Source organism: Gekko japonicus, unplaced genomic scaffold, assembly GCF_001447785.1.
Source record: "Gekko japonicus isolate JY-2015 unplaced genomic scaffold, Gekko_japonicus_V1.1 scaffold4361, whole genome shotgun sequence".
In the NCBI taxonomy this organism is placed as follows: domain Eukaryota; kingdom Metazoa; phylum Chordata; class Lepidosauria; order Squamata; family Gekkonidae; genus Gekko; species Gekko japonicus.
In genome coordinates, this window is record NW_015169312.1 from 65,578 (window position 1) to 83,507 (window position 17,930).

Genomic DNA, 17,930 nt, shown 5'->3' on the forward strand with positions numbered 1-17,930 from the left:
TCCAATGGGCCTTCCAGCATCTCCCCTTGTTTCCAATGGGCAATCCTGTCCTTCCTTTTAGTAGATCCCCAGGCAAGGCGGTGGTTTCGAGAGCCGTTTGCATTCCTGGCTCCCATGATTTCCAATGGGCCTTCCAGCATCTCCCCTTGTTTCCAATGGGCAATCCTGTCCTTCCTTTTAGTAGATCCCCAGGCAAGGCGGTGGTTTCGAGAGCCGTTTCTGGGTGCCCGGAAGAACACGCCGGGGGGAAGACACCGATGCTTGTTGAAGTGCCACAAATATGCCACTGCCGGCGGGGGGACGGGGACGTCACAGTTCTGACCAGGCCAGCCAGATCTCAAAAGCTAAGCAGGGTCGACTGGGGCAAGTCCTTGGATGGGAGACCTCCTTGGAATACCAGCAGTCGGGAGGTGGGGGCAGGCTTTACTCAGCCACCTCTCTGCATAGATCCTCCTTGCCACCAGTAGGGGCCAGTCACCAGAGATCGCCGTGACTTCCAGGTGCACAGGCACGTTAAAAACACACACACGCTTGTTAACATGCCTGCAGTTAATGTTAATTTGTTTTTATGTGTCGTTATTGTCTATATATGAAAGCTATATCCACAACTCTACATGATAAATTGTATACAAAGTTATTGAATCTGTTCATAGTAATGTTACTGAAATCTGTTTATGAAAAAATTAATAAAAAGAATTTAACAAACAAAACACACACACACACAAATACCCGCCTGGCAGAACTCTCTGCCTTCCAATCTCTCTGGCTTCCAATGCCCAGCAGAACTGGATTAAGTCCCACAGGGCAGGGATGTTACCAGCAGGTTTTTATCAGCAGAGCGTAAGGTAAAGTAAAGGTTCCTGAGTGCGGAAAAAACATTCTGTCAGAGAGGCCAAAAGGCCAGGCAGCGCCTGCGGGACTCGAACCAAGGAATGATTGTTCAGATTGTAGTTCTGGAGACGAAGGAACCGCTTGGCTAAACTGACCCGAGAGCTCATTCGTGTTGGAGGTTATAAGAGTCTACTTTACTAGGGCGACCTCTGGCGGCTGACCCCTACTGAGCACTTGGAGAATGTTCAGAGAGAGAGGTGACTGAATGAAGTCTGCCCCTGTCTCCGACTCCCGACTGCTGGTACGGCAAGGAGATCGTCTCCCATGCAAATACTTGCCGGAGTTGACCCTGCTTCGCTTCCCATCTGGCCTGTAGCTAACATGGGGCCCACGGGGCCTGGCCCCCTAGTGTTTTCTCTGGGCCCCCTCCCTCCTGGCCTGTCCCCAAAGTGCTCCAACTTACCACCTGCACTGTTATTTCATTTAATTAGCTGGCAGGCCCCCTCCCAAAGACTTCCCTAGCTACGGGGCTGCTTCCCATAGCTGATGAGATCGGGATGGCCTGGGCTATGCAGGTCAGGGCAGTACCAGGCGGGCAGGCAGGTCTTTCCCGCCCCCCCCGCCCCCCATGCAGTGGCATATTTTTGGTACTTCCATCCGCGCCTCCCTGGTTATTAAAGGTAAAGGTCTCCCTTGCTCGAAAGCCAGTCGAGTCCGACTCTAGGGTTGCGGTGCTCATCTCCGTTTCCAAGCCGAAGAGCCAGCGCTGTCCGAAGACGGTCATGTGGCCAGCATGACTAAACGCCGAGGCGCACGGAACGCTGTGACCTTCCCCCCGAAGGGGTCCCTATTTATCTCCTTGCAATTTCTTGCTTTCGAGCTGCTAGGTTGGCAGGAGCTGGGACCGGAGACGGGAGCTCACTCCGTCACGCGGCACACTCCGGTCTCGAACTGCTGAACTGGTTATTACCGCTGTATTTATAGTATGGATTTTATGTATGATTTTATGCTGTCTCTGTTTTATACCGATGTACACCGCCCGGAGCCCTGTTGGTCAGGGAAGGGCGCTTTAAAAACCAAACTTAAATAAATAAGCAATACATTCTTGTTTGGCAGCCAAGGCGAGCGGGCGACGTGGTCCCTGCCGCCAGAACCGAGAGGGAGTCCCTTGGGGAACTTGGACACCTTTCGAGAGCTGGCTCCAGCAGACACCTCCCCGGGTTACAGGGCCGCCCCCCCAGTTTATTCCAAGGCTAAGAGGCCCCCTCCCAGAGCACATCTTGCCCCCCCCGCGCTCACGTCGCTCTCCCCTCTCCTAATCCCAGCCCCGTGTCCTGCCGCCCCTCGCTCTTGCCCGCAGTCTGCCGGGGGTATCCTCAAGAAGAAAGGTCTTCCAATACGTCCCTTCCCACTTTGCAAAGTGGCCGGACTCCACCAGGACCCCCGGCCGGGTCTCTCATTGGGGCTGCCCGCCTTCGCAGACGTCATGCAAGAGACGACGGGCGCAGGAGGCCGCCGCAGCTGGGCACCCAGAAACGGCTCCGATGCTCCCTCTAAGCCGTGAAGTCCCGTGAGCAAAGATCTTTGTGAGCCACTAGGATTAAAGTTGCGAGCGAACGATTTGGCTGCTGCATAAATCAGCTCTGGAGCCCCAGCCTTCCCGAGCCAAGACAAACATGTGTGAGCCGGAGGCTAAAAAACTGTGAGCCGGCTCACGCTAACCCAGTTTAGAGGGAACAGTGCCTGGACGAGTGTTCCCTCTAAGCTGAGTTAGTGTGAGCGAGCTCACAGTTTTTTAGCCTCCGACTCATACATTTTTGTCTTAGCTCAGGAAGGATGGCTCCAGAGCAAACTAATGTATGCAGCAGCCAAATGGCTCGCTCACAACGATTTGGCTGCTGCATAAATCAGTTTGCTTTGGAGCCCTCCTGTGTGAGCCGAGGGTAAAGAACTGTGAGCCAGCTCACGCTAACACCGCTTAGAGGGAACAGTGCCTGGAACAGTGTTTCCCTCCAAGATGAGTTAGTGTGAGCGAGCTCACATTTTTTTAGCCTCCGACTCATACATTTTTGTCTTGGCTCAGGAAGGAGGGCTCCAGAGCAAACGAATGTATGCAGCAGCCAAATGGCTCACTCACAACTTTAATGCCAGGAGGAGCTCACCAAGTAGGATTTTTGCTCACAAGACTCCAGAGCTCCGAGGGAGCATTGCTCTCCAACCCACCGGCTTGGCCGTCCCGGATTCCAGACTGCCGGGTCCCACTCCTTCTGTCCTGAACCCAATCAAAGCAGCGCAGAGACCAATGTTCCCTCTAAGCTGTGAGTCCTGTGAGCAAAAATTCTACCTTGTGAGCTCCTGGCATTAAAGTTGTGAGCGAGCCATTTGGGTACTGCCTACATTAGTTTGCTCTGGAGCCATCTTTCCTGAGCTGAGTCAAAAATCTGTGAGCTGGAGGCTAAAAAATGGTGAGCTAGCTCACACTAACTCACCTTAGAGGGAACACTGGCAGAGACCATCCAGGACAGCCATGATGTTCCCAAAGGAGGGATCCGCAGAGCGAGGCTGGCAGAGTCACCAGGTGGTGGCAGAGTCCGGGTAGTTTGCAAAGAGAGACTGAACGCATCTGATTGACTGACGGGGGAGCTTTCTTGTGGAGACCAGTGTTCCCTCTAAGCTGAGTTAGTGTGAGCCAGCTCACAGTTTTTTAGCCTCCGGCTCACACATTTTTGTCTTAGCTCAGGAAGGACGGCTCCAGGGCAAACTGATTTATGCAGGAGCCAAATTGCTTGCTCACAACTTTAATGCCAGGAGCTCATAAAGTAGACTTTTTGCTCACAAGACTCCACAGCTTAGAGGGAGCATTGGTGGAGACCACTGTTCCCTCTAAGCTGAGTTAGTGTGAGCTAGCTCACATTTTTTTAGCCTCCGGCTCACACCTTTTTGTCTCAGCTCAGGAAGGACGGCTCCAGAGCAAACTAACTTATGCAGCCGCCAAATGGCTCGCTGACAACTTTAATGCCAGTAGCTCACAAAGTAGACTTTTTGCTCACAAGACTCCACAGCCTAGAGGGAGCATTGGTGGAGACCCCCTGGCAGATCCCAGGATCAATCAAACACATCCAGCCTCACTAGCTGGGAAACGACTCGGACTCTGCTGACCTCGCTGCGCGGACCGGAGTGTGTGAGAAAAAGTAGACCCTCATCAGCAGTGTTCCCTCTAAGCTATGGAGCCCTGTGAGCAAAAATTCTACTTTGTGAGCTATTGGCATTAAAGTTGTGAGCGGGAGATTTGGCTGCTGCATAAATTAGTCTGCTCTGGAGCCCTCCTTCCCGAGCTAAGACAAAAATGTGTGAGCCGGAGGCTAAAGAACTGTGAGCTAGCTCACACTAACTCAGCTTAGAGGGAACACTGCAGAGACCAAAAGGCCAGGCAGCGCCTGCGGGACGGGAACCATGAACTGATTGCGGCAGAAACAATCTGTTTCGAAGGAACCGCTAGGCTAAGCTGACCCGGAGGCGACTTCTCGTTGGACAAGACAAGAGTCCACTATGCCGGGGCGGGACTATGCCGACGACAGGACAGTGCTTCCACCCAATGAGCTTCCTTTGCGTGGTTCTCTTCCCACGTCATGCTCCTTGTAGCGCGCAGGCGCCTCTGGACCAAGATGGCGGCGCCCGTGCAGGTGGGTTCCCCGGGCCGTCTCCTAGCAACCCGAGCCTCTTCTCGTTTCCTCGCCTGGCCTTCGGGCGGCCACTTTGTGCCTCCTTTCGCCCCTCCAGGGAGGAGGGCGCTTTTGTTCGGCTGCCTTGCCGCGAGAGGGAACGCCGAGGACGGGGATCCCGAGTGCCTGACGGCATGCGGCCCCTTCTCCGCCGCCCTCCACCTCCTCGGGCGCCCTTTTCCTTCCCCAGCGCAGGGGCTCCACCCCGAGCAGGCAGACAGTCAGTCGTCGGCTGAGTTGAACCGAAGCGCTTAGAGGAGGGAGGACCGCACCAATGTTCCCTCTAAGCTGTGGAATCTCGTGAGCAAAAATTCTACTTTGTGAGCCACTGGCATTATTAAAGTTGTGAGCTAGCGATTGGGCTGCTGCATAAATTAGTTTGCTCTGGAGCCCCTCCTTCCCGAGCGAAGACAAAAATTTATTTATTTATTTATTTATTTCCTTCGATTTATATACCGCTCACCCCCTAAGGGCTCTGAGCGGTTTACATTATACATTTTTGGATAGGATTCCTACCTAAGGCCACACACATACAATGGGGAAGTGACTGTGAGTCGGAGGCTAAAGAACTGTGGGCTAGCTCACGCAAACTCAGCTTAGAGGGAACACTGGACCGCACCACTGGGGCCTAGCAGTCGTCGCTGGACGTTGCGCTCCTCCGGCCCTGGGGGCAGACACGTGTCCAGAGCGGCCTTTCTGGAGGCCTCTGCGGGGAGTCTCCCCTTCGCCACCCCCGAGCCGTTGGGCTGCTCAAACGTCCGTGCTGGGTTTGAGCGGCACTCCGGGGAGGAGCCTTTTAAATCCCCCCCATCCTCACCCCCTCCTCAGGAGTGCAGATCCTTCTCGAGAGCCCCGGCTGGCACTGTTGCCACCTCTGGGCGGGAAAGTTCTTGGGGGTGTGGGGGTGGAGCCTAGGGAGGGTGGTGGGAGGGGCCTCTGCAAAGCAGAATGCCATCGAGGCCAGCTTCCACGGTGGCCACTTTCTCCAGGAGAACCGACCTCTCTTCGAATCCCAGGAGATCTCCAGGCACCCCCTGGAGGTGGGAACCCGAAGCCTCACCCTTCTGGAAATGTTAAAAAAAGGCTCTGAGTGCAGTAGGTGTTTGGAACGCCTGTGGGATCTAGATGTGGGCGCTTGGAGGGGGGGGGGATGAGGAAGGGAAGAAATATGCTGGTCGGTGGAGAGAAATGCTAATGTGTCTTGTTATTTGCCGGTCCTAGTTTCGTGGGGCAGGCTGGCAATGCATGTCTCCCCCCCCCCCTCTCTCAGGCTAACTTTGTTGGCGTAGAGGCTGCTGTTGGTGCCACTCTTTTGCAACCAGCTCTTTGGGGATATCCGTGTTAGTTTGAAGCAACCCAAATGGATAGTCTTGTAGCACCTTCAAGAGCTAACCAGACTTTATTCCAACAGAGGTTTTGTGGCCTGTGGCCCTGCTCCTCAGAAGAAGAATCTGCATTAATACACACTCTCTAACTCATAGTACTTAACTCATTAGTTGAAAGCAGATTACTAAAATATGAAGAACTAGACCAGATTTGAAGGGCTGTGCAAAGCTGCCACAGGCGCATAAAAGCTGCACATTCACACAGTAGAGCAAAAGCCTTTGAGGGGTCGCTCCAGGAGGGTCTCAGAAGGCAACAGTATTTGCGATCTCTGGCTGGCCGGCCTATGCATTCTTGCCTATCTGTGGGGCTCTTCTGCTGTTTGATGGGTGGCGTGGACTGACTCCACCTGTGTGCCTGACTCGTGATAAATGATTGGGGTCCAGGTCTGCTGGCCGATTCAGGCATGCAAATCAGGAAGGGCTGTTGGAGTCATGATGCAGGTCATTAAGTATTTTGGTCCCTCACCCGGAATTAAAAAATGCTTTGGAGTGGGTTTCCAGCATCTGGGGTTTTTTTTATGTTATAAGGAACACATGTGCTAGAGTGAGCCATACAAACGGCTCTATCAAGTGGTGCTGGGCTGGTGATTTCTGAAGGAGGGTAGGGATGGGTGGGTCGGGCCCTTTCAGGGGGTTGATTTTTTTCCCTTGCCCCCCCCAGCCACATTTAGATGAGGAGGAAGCAGGACATGAACCGAGCCTTCGAGACACCCCCGATGACATTTCCCTAGACGCAGCAGCGAACACCATTGCCTTTCACCCTAGCCGGGATATCATAGCTGCTGGAGATGTGGATGGTGATGTCTACGTGTAAGTATGGCTGCTCTGGAGGGGAAAGTATGGGCTGCACAAAAGGCTGAGTCTTTGGCCTGGGGGATATGGAGGGGCAGCGGCGGGGGCAGGGGGACCTCTTCTCAGCGGGCAGCTTCAGATTTCCAAAACAAGGAATGCTACTAAGGGCATTCCTTAGGTGGGCATGCATCCCCTTCTCCCCTCCCCTGCCACCAAAACCTCAGCCATCCTTCATTCTTTAGGCCTCGTTTATCAGAGATATCCTGAGTATTCTCTTCTTCCAAGTATGTTGCCAATATTTTAGTCATTTTTTTCTTTTACATCTTCAGCTTTGTCTTCTGGGATGTTCTGGAACCTCAGCATATAAGCAGCTTTGTCCAATTCTAGCCTAATTAAAGAGTCTTCTAGAAGATCATGTTTTGGCTTCCTTAATTTGAAATCTTTGGTCTATCTCTTCCGACTTCTCCTGCAACCGGGTAGTAGTCTGTTTTAATGTGGTGATTTGTTGAATATATTCCAGGACTAAGGGAGCAGTTATGTGGGGAGGTCCTGTCACCCCAGTTGCTGAATAAAAAAACCTGCAGTTAAAGCTCTGCAGCCAGAGGGAAATACGTGAAGTAAACGTTGCAAGTGTAAGCTTCTTTCCACTGGCAAGGTTCTGGTTCTGACTAAAAGCAGAGCAGCCAGGAGGGATCAAGCCCAGGGTTCATCTCCAGTCCAGAATTCTGTTTCCAGCCTTGGCCAGCACAGAGGCCTCTGGGAGCCCTCAAGGCAGTGGCTTTCATGGGCTCTTTTTGTAGCAGGTACCCATTTGCATATTAAGCAACACACCCCTAATGTAGCCAATCCTCCAAGAGCTTACAGTAACTTCTGTAAGAAGAGCTCTGTAAGCTCTTGGAGGATTGGCTACATTAGGGGGTGTGGCCTAGTATGCAAAGGAGTTCCTGCTACGAAAAGAGCCCTTAAACAACTTTTATTAGGATAGTACACATTCACATATCAACTTCAATATATATCCGTTTCATCTTACTCCCCCCCCCCTTTCACAGGCTTCCAACAGCGTTCCCACCACCAGCTCAAATCTTAAATTCTAACATGTCTCTAATCTTTTATCATATAACTATAGGTAACAAATGTTCACATATTTATCATTATAAGTCCATTTCTTTTCTCTTTTACATCCACTTAATAATTTTCAAAGCAAATCAAATTGTCCTTCACATCCCAATGCTTCTCTAAATAGTCCTTAAAATCCTTCCAGTCCGCAAAAAATTCTTCCGCCTCCAAATCTTTCAGTTTTCTTGTCATTTTGTCCATTTCTGCCATAAAAAGCAGTTTTTTAATCCATTCTTCTGCCTTTGGGAGTCTTTCAAGACATTATTCTACAAACCCCTGTCCTCACCTCTCCCGTTCATGGCGTATTATTAGGATGGATTTTTTGGATACGGTTCCGTGCTGACATGGTTTGTTCTTCTTTATTTTATTTTTTTTTTAAAACCCCGCCTAGATCACTGCCTTCTTAGACCTTCCGTTTGTCCGTCACAAATTATGTAGTGGTTAAGTGCACGGACTCTAATCTGGGAGAACCGGGTTTGATTCCCCACTCCTCCACTTGCACCTGTCTGGATGACCTTGGGCAAGCCGTAGTTCTGATAAGAGCTGTTTTTGAAAAAGAGCCGTTTCTGTCAAGAGCTCTCTCAGCCCCACCTCCCTCTCAGGGTGTCTGTTGTGGGGAGGGGAAAGGAGTTTGTAAGCCGCTCTGAGACACCTTTGGGTAGTGAAGGGTGGGGTATAAATCCAAACTCTTCTCTTTTTCTTCTTTATTTATTCGGTTAAATGTGAGTCCACCCGTTATGAGTGGCAGATTAATGAAGACCGCTTTTTTGGAGCGTTTGTGTGACTGTTGTTAGGGAAGGTTGGTACACTGGTGCAAATTTAATTGGGATGCCCCTTGTATGCGACTGCTAGGAATTGTTTGGACAGCATTTCCTTCTTACCTCACTGTGAGATACTCTCGCTCCTTTTATCTGATAGATCTCCAAATTTTACCACCACTGTTGCTAAATTTTTTATTGTTTGGGCATGAAATCTTGAAGGTGATATTTATCAGAGGAGGATACATGATTGCTCAAAATACCTTTTTTTTAAAAAAAATTATTGATGAAAATGTTAAAACAGTTTCGAACCATTGTGCAGTTCCATATGCCAATAACAAGTATTACAGAACAAAGAGTACTTTCAAGAAATCAGAACAAAGAATGATAAGGTAAAATACATTAAATAAGCAGGACCTGGGTCTATATTGCCGTGCGTGAAGGTGATGAGTGGGCTAGACTGAGGCAGTAAGTCATAGATGTCGATCTACAATAGCAGCTATTATGTCTATGTGGGTATTACTCCCTCTACAGGTGATATGTTAGAGGTATGATGCAAACAAGAGCATCTAATGTGAGTTAAGAGTGCGGTATGTTTAGATACGTTGGATTGTGTGGTTGGCAGTCTGTCACCATAACATATTCAAGAAATGGGGACCATTTTTCCATAAAATTGGACCTTTTAGGGTACAATTCTGACTGTTGGATGTGATGTGTAATTTCTTCCATGATGAAATGGTCCCATACTTTATTGAACCAGAGGAATGGAAAGGAAAGGAGCGTCATTAGGCATCTCAGGCTCAAAGGTCCTTCCCACTGTATTCCCACTTCTTTGCCCAGCCCTCTTTGGGTCTGATGCTTCCTGTGGCTTTTTGACAGGTTTTCTGCCTCAGCGTGAAGGGTCTCCCACCCAATTACTTTACACCTCTCTTCCCCCTACCGTCCTTTTGAATTTCAGGTATTCGTTTTCCTGTCTGGAAGGTGGAAACCAAGAGCTTTGGTCCTCCGGGCATCATCTGAAATCCTGCCGGGAAGTGTCCTTTTCTCAGGATGGACACAGTGAGTGTTTCTCTCCTCCGGGCTTGTTAATGGCTTTGTGGTGACAGAGGAGCTTCCAGTAACCACTTCTGGGTGGTTGAAACTCACATAGGGCAAAAAAGCGCCAGGCAGAACTCTGAATAGGCTTGATGGGCAGATGAAGCTGCCTTCTACTGAAGCAGAACCTTTGTCCATCAGGGTCAGACTGGCAGCAGGCCCCCCAGGATCTCAGGTATAGGTCATTCACATCACCCCCAAGTACCTGAGCCTGTTGACTAGAGACGCCAGGGCACTGAGCCGGGCACCTCATGCCTGCTGAGCAACACTTTGTCATGGGGGAGCCACAGCCCCTCTTCACATATGGCATTTCCAGTGGAATCACATGAAAAAGAATACCAGGGGGGGAAACGGGTCAGAAATCAGCTGGATATACCTCTTGAGCTGTACTGCTTGGATGTTTAAAGACATGGCTGCGGTGGCTCAAGTGGTTAAGACGCTGAACTGCAGGCTGTGGAAGGTCAGTGGTTCGGTGGGAAGGTAACAGCGTTCCGTGCGCCTCGGTGTTTAGTCATGCCGGCTACATGACCACGGAAACGTCTTCGGAGAGCGCTGGCTCTTCAGCTTTGAAACGGAGATGAGAAGCAAGAAGAAGAAGAGATGGGATTTATACCCCACCCTTCACTTGGAGTCTCAGAGCGGCTTACAAACTCCTTTTCCCTTCCCCTCCCCACAACAGACACCCTGTGAGGTGGGTGGGGCTGAGAGAACTCCGACACAAACTGCTCTTTTTCAAGGACAGCTGTGCCACAGCTTGTGACTGACCCAAGGTCACACCAGCAGGTGCAAGTGGAGGTGGGGAATCAAACCGGGTTCTCCCAGATTAGAGTCTGCGCACTTAACCACTACACCAAACTGGCTCTTAACCACTACACCAAATTGGATTAGAGTCCGCACACTTATAAAAAAACAAGAAGAAGAAGAAGAAGAAGAGATTGGATTTATACCCCGCCCTTCTCTGTCTCAGAGGTGTCTCAGAGCGGTTTACAAACTCCTTTCCCTTCCCCTCCTCACAACAGACACCCTGTGAGGTAGGTGGGGCTGAGAGAGCTCTTGACAGAAACTGCTCTTTTTCAAGGACAGCTCTTATCAGAACTACAGCTTGCCTAAGGTCATCCAGCCAGGTGCAAGTGGAGGAGTGGGGGAATCAAACCCGGTTCTCCCAGATTAGAGTCCCCGCACTTCACCACGACACCAAACTGGCTCTCTACACCAAAACCACGACACTAAACTGGCTGATGAGATGAGGCTAGCTGGGCTTTCCAGGTCAGGGCAAGTGTGGCAGAGTATATGGAATCCAGGTGCTTTACTCTCATCATATCCTATACGTAAATGTTCTTGAATGATTAGATCAAATACAACTTGCACTCATAATCAGTAATAATACTTGGCATTTTTATCCTGCCCAGTTCCTCCAAGGGGCTGCCAGTGGCATATATGTAGCTGCCCCCTCCTCTTCTTAGCCTCACAACAACCCCTTGAGGTACGTTAGACGGTGGGAGAGTGACTAGCCCAGAGGGATGCATTTAAGCATACAGTATTTGCATTGTTTCCTCGTAACCAGAGGTCATTTCGGGGGGGATCGCAGTTCCCCCCGTGTGAGGTGCAGGGGGCGGGGCACACGAAGCCCCGCCCCTTCTTCCGGCCGCCCCCTTCTTCCAGCCTCATTCTGTTGCAGAAGGAGGAAGAAGCAGGAGGGTAAGTTGGCGTCCTCCCCCTCTGCCTGGCCGAGGCCACTCCACGTGGCCTCCGCAAGGACTCCCAGCCCCATCCAGGAGCTTCCCCGAGGTAGCTGTGTTAGTCTGTTGCTGCAAAATAGTCCAAGAGTTCAAATAGCACCTTTAAGACTAACAAATAGCACCTTTAAGACTAACCTTTAAGACTAAGACTAACTGAGTGGTGGGTGTGGCCTTATGACACACATCCGGTGATGTCAGGGGGTGTGGCCTTATGACACACTTCCGGTGATGTCAGGGTGTGTGGCATATGCTAATGAGTTATGCTAATGAGTTCCCCTACCTCTTTTTCTACGAAACGATCCCTGCTCGTAACCAGTGCTCCCTCTAAGCTGTGGAGTCTTGTGAGCAAAAATTCTACTTTGTGAGCTACTGGCCTTAAAGTTGTGAGTGAGCAATTTTGCTACTGCATAAATTCGTTTGCTCTGGAGCCATCCTCCCTGAGCTGAGGCAAAAATGTGCGAGCCGGAGGCTAAAAAACTGTGAGCCAGCTCACACTAACTCAGCTTAGAGGGAACACTGCTTGTAACATAGATCAGTATTCTTGTATTGCAAATGGCTGAGCACGGCAGTACACCATAGGCTCACGACGAGGACTTGCTCTAATCACTATCTGGACTGCTGGAATCCCTTCTGATCTGCAGCAAATCTTTGTGTGAATCCCTTGTGTATCCCGGGCGTTTCTTGGGTGAGGAAAGGAAATGTAGCCCCACTCAACGTTCTCGGCCCCCTTAACCCCTAGAAATCCAATTGTCTGCCGCCTGCCAATCAGAAAGCCTACCCCACGGTGATGTTACTCATCCTTTCTGGCCATATAACACCTGGGATTCCTAGCAGTTCTCCTTGAGGCCGCTTCTCTGGACGTCACTCATCCTTTCTGGCCATATAACACCTGGGATTCCTAGCAGTTCTCCTTGAGGCCGATTCTCTGGACGTCAGGTAGGCCTGTCGGGTCCTCAGCTGGAGTCAGCACCCAGCCCTTTCAGTGTCCCGAGGGCCTGAGAGGGGCTCCTGCGACTCCCCGCAGGCCAGTGGAGAAAAGGCAAGCGTGGAGGGTTGAGCTGGTGGCTGCGCTGAGCCTTGGCAAACGAGATGTGAAAACCTGAACAGCAGGGAGAGGCTCCTCCGTCAGGGTGGCTTTGCCTTTGCTGCAGACGCAGCAGCAATTCTGCCAGGTGCCTTCTAGCTTCACAGCTCCTAAGGAGCCCTCTTTGGCCACAACTCCAGGCAGACCAAGGTTGTTTCGCTCTCTGGGTACGTTCAGACGGGGCGTTTCAGCCGGCATAAACTGTACCGGTTGGAACCGGTGCAGTTTATGCCGGCTGAAACGCGATCACACTTACCTCCTGTCTGCGGAGCCCATCGCTGTATGCCCGTTCACACACAGCGGGCATCGGCGGTTGTTTTTTTTTTTAAACACGGTTTGCGCATGCGCATAGGCAGCCATCCGCAGAATGGCGATCTTCACGCATGCGCAAAATTTAAGGTTTAACATTTAAGGTTTAAAGGTAAGGACTTACCTTTAAAGTTTAAAGAGCAAAGTGGCCTCCCTGAGGTCCCGGACTCCTCTAAAAGTTAAACTAAGGACCTTTTCTTTTTTTAAAAAAAACACACCAGGGCGAAGCTGCGCCCAAGCGCAGATCGCCGACCTAAAAAAAAAATGGCGGGCGAAAATTGGAAGCCTCGGGCTTCCGAACGGAAGTGGCTCTACAACGTTGGAGAGCGATCAGATGGGGGGGGGGGGAAAGGGATTACAACCGTTGCACCACGGATACCACCACTTGGGGACCTAGTGGCAGAATACAACGGTGTAAAGCTCTTTGCAATGGTTAGGGACGGAAGGCAGATGTTTGCCGTGTGAACGCCGGTAAGTACACCTATTCCAACCGGCACCTATACCGTTGCAAATGCCCCGTCTGAACACACCCACTGTGTCACAGATGTTAAGAACTGGTAGGAGCTGCGCAGTCTGGGAGAGCTAGCTGGGAGGATGCCTTCCGGTCCTGCCAGTTCTGCAAGATGCACGCGAGCACTCCCGACCGAGACCTCTCTCCCCCCGTCCATGTTTTCCAGAGCTTTTCACAGTATCCAAGGACAAATGCATTCATATCCTGAACGTGGAGGAGGGCCGTCTGGTGACACGCTTTCCCAAGGCGCACAGGTAAGCGTTTGGGGCTGTTCCCCGTGTCCCTTTCCTTTGTACCCCCTTGGGCTTGGGGGTGCTGGCGGAGTTGGGCCTGCAGCATCGCCCAGGGGTGCCAGAACGAACACACACACAAACACACACACACTGGAGTGACTCGGCTAGCGCTGGCTTTGCTGCTAGGTCTGTTGGGCTTTCCACAGCTCTGCATTGAACAGCCTGCTGCTGATCGATGAGCATCTGTTTGCCACGGGGGACGACAGTGGGGAGCTGAAAGTGTGGGACCTGCGCAAGGGCACCTCCATTATGGAGATGAAGCAGCACGAGGAGTACATCAGCGACATGGCCCTGGACGGGAACAAGAAGCTGCTGCTGACAGCCAGGTATGGCCGCGTTCCGCTTTGGGCCCCGCGGAGGGGTGGGGCTTTGACTGTGTGTTGGGTGTTACAAGTTAAAACACCTTTTTCAGTATTTACTGGGTTAATGATGTTTGTTAAGTCACATGTTTGTTTGTAACCAATCTGTTTAGAGAGTCAGAAAGCCCGGTAACTTCAGATCTAGTTGTTTGTTCTGATTGGAGACCAGAGTGCCAAGTATTAGCATTTTATGGTTCTTTGTTCTGAGCAAGAAGAAGAAGTTAGTCTTCGTCTCGCTTCTGCCATTTTTCAGTCTAGCTGTAAGGATGTAGGAATATTAGCTCTTTGTTATTTTACATCCCGTGTACCTTTTCCCCATGCTAGGTTGTAGTAAACGTTTATATTTTAAACACACCATGGACTCTGCCTCTTTAATACTCTGCTGATTTACTTTAAAATTAAGACTACCTAACACTGTGCCTTCCTCTGAAGGCAAAGCGCCGTGAGAGCCGCAGCCCCTTCCGGCCTCGTTCTCTCTGCGTCCCAAGGGCCGTCCTGTTTTCCGCAAATGGAGGGATGTACCTAGAACGGAAACATTCCGGAACGTTTGCAAGAGCCGGGGGTGATCGTGTTCCGTGCCTTTCTTTCCCTTGCAGTGGTGACGGGACCCTGGGGGTCTTCAACATCCGAAGGCGGCGCTTTGAGCTGCTCTCTGAGCCTCAGAACGGAGACCTGACGGCCATCTCTTTGGTGAAGGTCAGTCTGCTGCTTAGGGGTCCCAAAGAAGAAGGCTGGTCTCCGGCCCGGCCACATTCTTCTCCGGGGGGGTGGGATCGGAGAGACCCTGTTGTGTTCTCCTGCAATAAAACGTGCCTGCAAATGCTGGCTTGCTTTAGACGAGACTAAAAGGCACAGAGGCTCAGTGGCAGAACATCCGTTTGGCATGCAGAAGGTCCCAGGTTCAGTCCCCGGCTGGGCCGTTCGTCTCTTCTTGACACTTCTGCCTTGTCTTCTGGCTCAGAGAGGAAGGAAAGTGGTCTGCGGCTCCAGCGAGGGGACCCTCTACCTCTTCAACTGGGGTGGCTTAGGTGCTGCCAGTGACCGTTTTGCCTTGAAAGCGGAGTCCGTCGACTGCCTGGTCCCCGTCACAGACAGCGTGGTGTGCACAGGCTCCACCGACGGAGTCATCAGGTGAGAACGGGTCCATTTGCTGAGCGGGTCACGGAAGAGAGCCCAGGAGGGCTCCGAGACCCACCGTCCCATCCCCTGCCCCCTTCCTCTCAGTATAGCTGCCATTCATCCTGCCCCCTGGCAAGGTAGGCCAAACTGGCCTGGAAAAGGCATCCGTGGGGAGGGGCGGTGGCAGGGGCTGCCACCCAGAGCACAGGCTGGGCAGCTGGCCACAGACTGCCCACGGCCACACGGCCGGGCTGAGCTGCTGCTGCCTCTCTGGCCGTGGCTCAGTGGCAGAACATCCGCTTGGCACTCGTGGGCACTCCATGAAATTGCTGAGCGGTCGGGTTAGAACGGATAAAAGGAAGTACTTCTTCACCCAACGAGTGATTAACACATGGAATTCACTGCCACAGGAAGTGGTGGCGGCTACAAGCATGGATGGCTTTAAAAGGGAATTAGATAAGCATATGGAGCAGAGGTCCATCAGTGGCTATTAGCCACAAGGTATAGATAGGGGCTCTGGGGCAAGGGATGCTCTGTCTTCTTGGTGCTTGGGGTGGGTCAACAGTGGGAGGGCTTCTAATGTCCTGGCCCCACTGGTGGACCTCCTGATGGCACTGGTATTTCTGGCCACTGTGTGATACAGAGTGTTGGACTGGATGGGCCTTTAGCCTGATCCAACATTGGCATCTCTTATGTTCTTATGGCATGCAGAAGGTCCCAGGTTCAATCCCCGGCATCTCCAGTTGAAAGGACCAGGCAGTGGGTGATGCAAATAGACCTGTACCCGAGACCCTGGAGAGCCCCTGCCAGTCTGAGTACTGACTGTGTTGGATCAGTGGTCTGGCTCAGTCTAAGGCAGATTCATGCGTTCTTCTCCACCACTTCAAATTCCACTACATGAGAGTTGGTGCTACAGGCCAGGCTGAACATTTGACTCTGGCGCGGGGAACGGAGTTGAAGGCATCAAGTCCAACCATTTAAATCAATTGCTGAGTTCATTTACCTCGTTTTATGGCTGCATTCCTATCCCAGGTGATGCTGTGAAACGTACCATAGTGTTGAAAGTTCTCTTTGTTTGACGTGAGCTAATCCCCGTGGGAGTGGCAGAAGCCCCCCCCCCCAATCGCCTTTCCGAATGAATGGGGGTGTCTAGCTTGATTCCTCCCCCATGCTGTACACACACACGTATGAACTTCCTGGAGAATGGGGGCTGAACTGCAGTGGCCTTCGGTTGATGCCGTTTCTTTCCCCCTCCCAGGGCCGTGAACATCTTGCCCAACCGGGTGATCGGCAGCGTCGGGCAGCACGTGGGGGAACCCGTCGAGCAGCTGGCCAAGTGTCCCACCGGCCCCTTGTTGGCCAGCTGCGGCCACGACCAGAAGGTGAAGTTCTGGGACATCTCCTCACTCAGCTCCATGGTCGTGGAGGACTACAGGAAGAGGAAGAAGAGAAGCGGCCAGCTGAAGTCCTTGAGTGGGAAAGCGCTCGGCAGTGGGGAGGACTTCTTTGCAGGGTTGAGAGAAGAGGTCGCAGGCCCAGAGGAGAAGGAAGAGAACCACAGCGATGACACGGACAGTGACTGAGAGGCCAGTCCACTGTGCGGGGCTGACTCCTCACAAGAGAGACTCGTTGGGACCGCAAAGGTGATGATGGCCCCTGCCTCCACCCAGGCATTGCGGCGGGTTGCTTGACCTGACCCTGCTTGGCCTGAACGGCCTTCTGGTAGGGCCTCTGGAGAGAAGTGTGGTGGAGGCGGCTGGGGGCTCTGACTCCCTGGAAAGGAAATCTGTTCTTTCCGTGCTGTCAGGAGAGGGCAGTCTCTTGGGAGGAGGGGCGGAGAAGCTGCCCTTCCTGCTTGGGATCAACACTTGTCTTCCTAATTTAAGAACCACATGGAATCATTGACTTGGAAGGGACCTCCGGGGTCATCTAGTCCAACCTCCTGCACAATGCAGGAAACCCACAACTACCTCCTCCCCACACCCCCACTGATCCCTATTTTTGCCCAGAAGATGGCAAAAAAAACCCCTTCAGGATCCCTGGCCAAACTAGCCTGGAGACAATTGCTTCCTCCTGCCTCCAAAGTGGTGATGGGCATTTCCCTGGGCATGTAAGAAAGGGCCACGAGAACTAAGCACTGGGGCCTCTGAAGAAAGCAAGCCGGTGGACGTCTGTGTGAATCGCCCATTAAAAACAAGGAATTGGTAACTGAGTGGCTTTGGTTTTCTTCTTCATGGGTCCTTGGCAGGGAGCAGTTCTTTTCTGCTACCCCAAGAGCAGCTAAGCTGCCCTCATTCCCAGGGACTTCTGTTTGTGGGGCGGGGCTGTGTGAACAACATCCCATCCAGCTCATGAACCTCTCTGTGGTGTGACTAGACCAAGGCTGATTCCGAGGGCCCCGAAGGCCCCAAAGGTCCTGTACAGAACTTTACTTCCGAGGTAGAACACTGGCCATCTTTGCTAAGCGCTGCCAAGTCTAGTTCCCTTTGATTCATGCTGTTGCTGCAGGAGGGGTGGATTTGTTGTATTGTTGTCCTCCAGGCCAAAGAGTGTGGAAAACGGCTGCCATTTGATAACAAGTGAGATGTTCTACTATCGAAGCTAATGTATCAATCTGGAAAGTAATGGTTACATTGCCAGGTTCAGGAAACTAGTTCTACCTAATCTCATTAATGATTTGGAGATGGGAGTAAGCAGTGAAGTGGCTAAATTTGCGGATGATACAAAGTTGTTCAGGGTGGTGAAAACCAGTGAGGATTGTGAGGCAGTGAGTATTGTGAGGCACTCCAAGGGGATCTGTCAAGGATGGGCGAGTGG

The 17,930-nt window shown here is 51.7% G+C and overlaps 1 protein-coding gene across 1 annotated transcript in view; it reads left to right on the plus strand.

Annotated features, from left to right (window-relative positions):
- WDR55 (WD repeat domain 55) overlaps window positions 1-17,081 on the plus strand; it is a 27,907-nt gene extending 10,826 nt beyond the window's left edge. Inside the window, exons 2-9 of the mRNA XM_015416609.1 lie at window positions 4,474-4,514; window positions 6,600-6,748; window positions 9,563-9,663; window positions 13,509-13,596; window positions 13,782-13,961; window positions 14,591-14,690; window positions 14,956-15,125; window positions 16,372-17,081. Of these exons, the coding sequence (XP_015272095.1) occupies window positions 4,474-4,514; window positions 6,600-6,748; window positions 9,563-9,663; window positions 13,509-13,596; window positions 13,782-13,961; window positions 14,591-14,690; window positions 14,956-15,125; window positions 16,372-16,696 (1,154 nt within the window). The 3' untranslated portion in view covers window positions 16,697-17,081. The remainder of the gene's footprint in view (window positions 1-4,473; window positions 4,515-6,599; window positions 6,749-9,562; window positions 9,664-13,508; window positions 13,597-13,781; window positions 13,962-14,590; window positions 14,691-14,955; window positions 15,126-16,371) is intronic.
- Window positions 17,082-17,930: the final 849 nt, after the last annotated feature.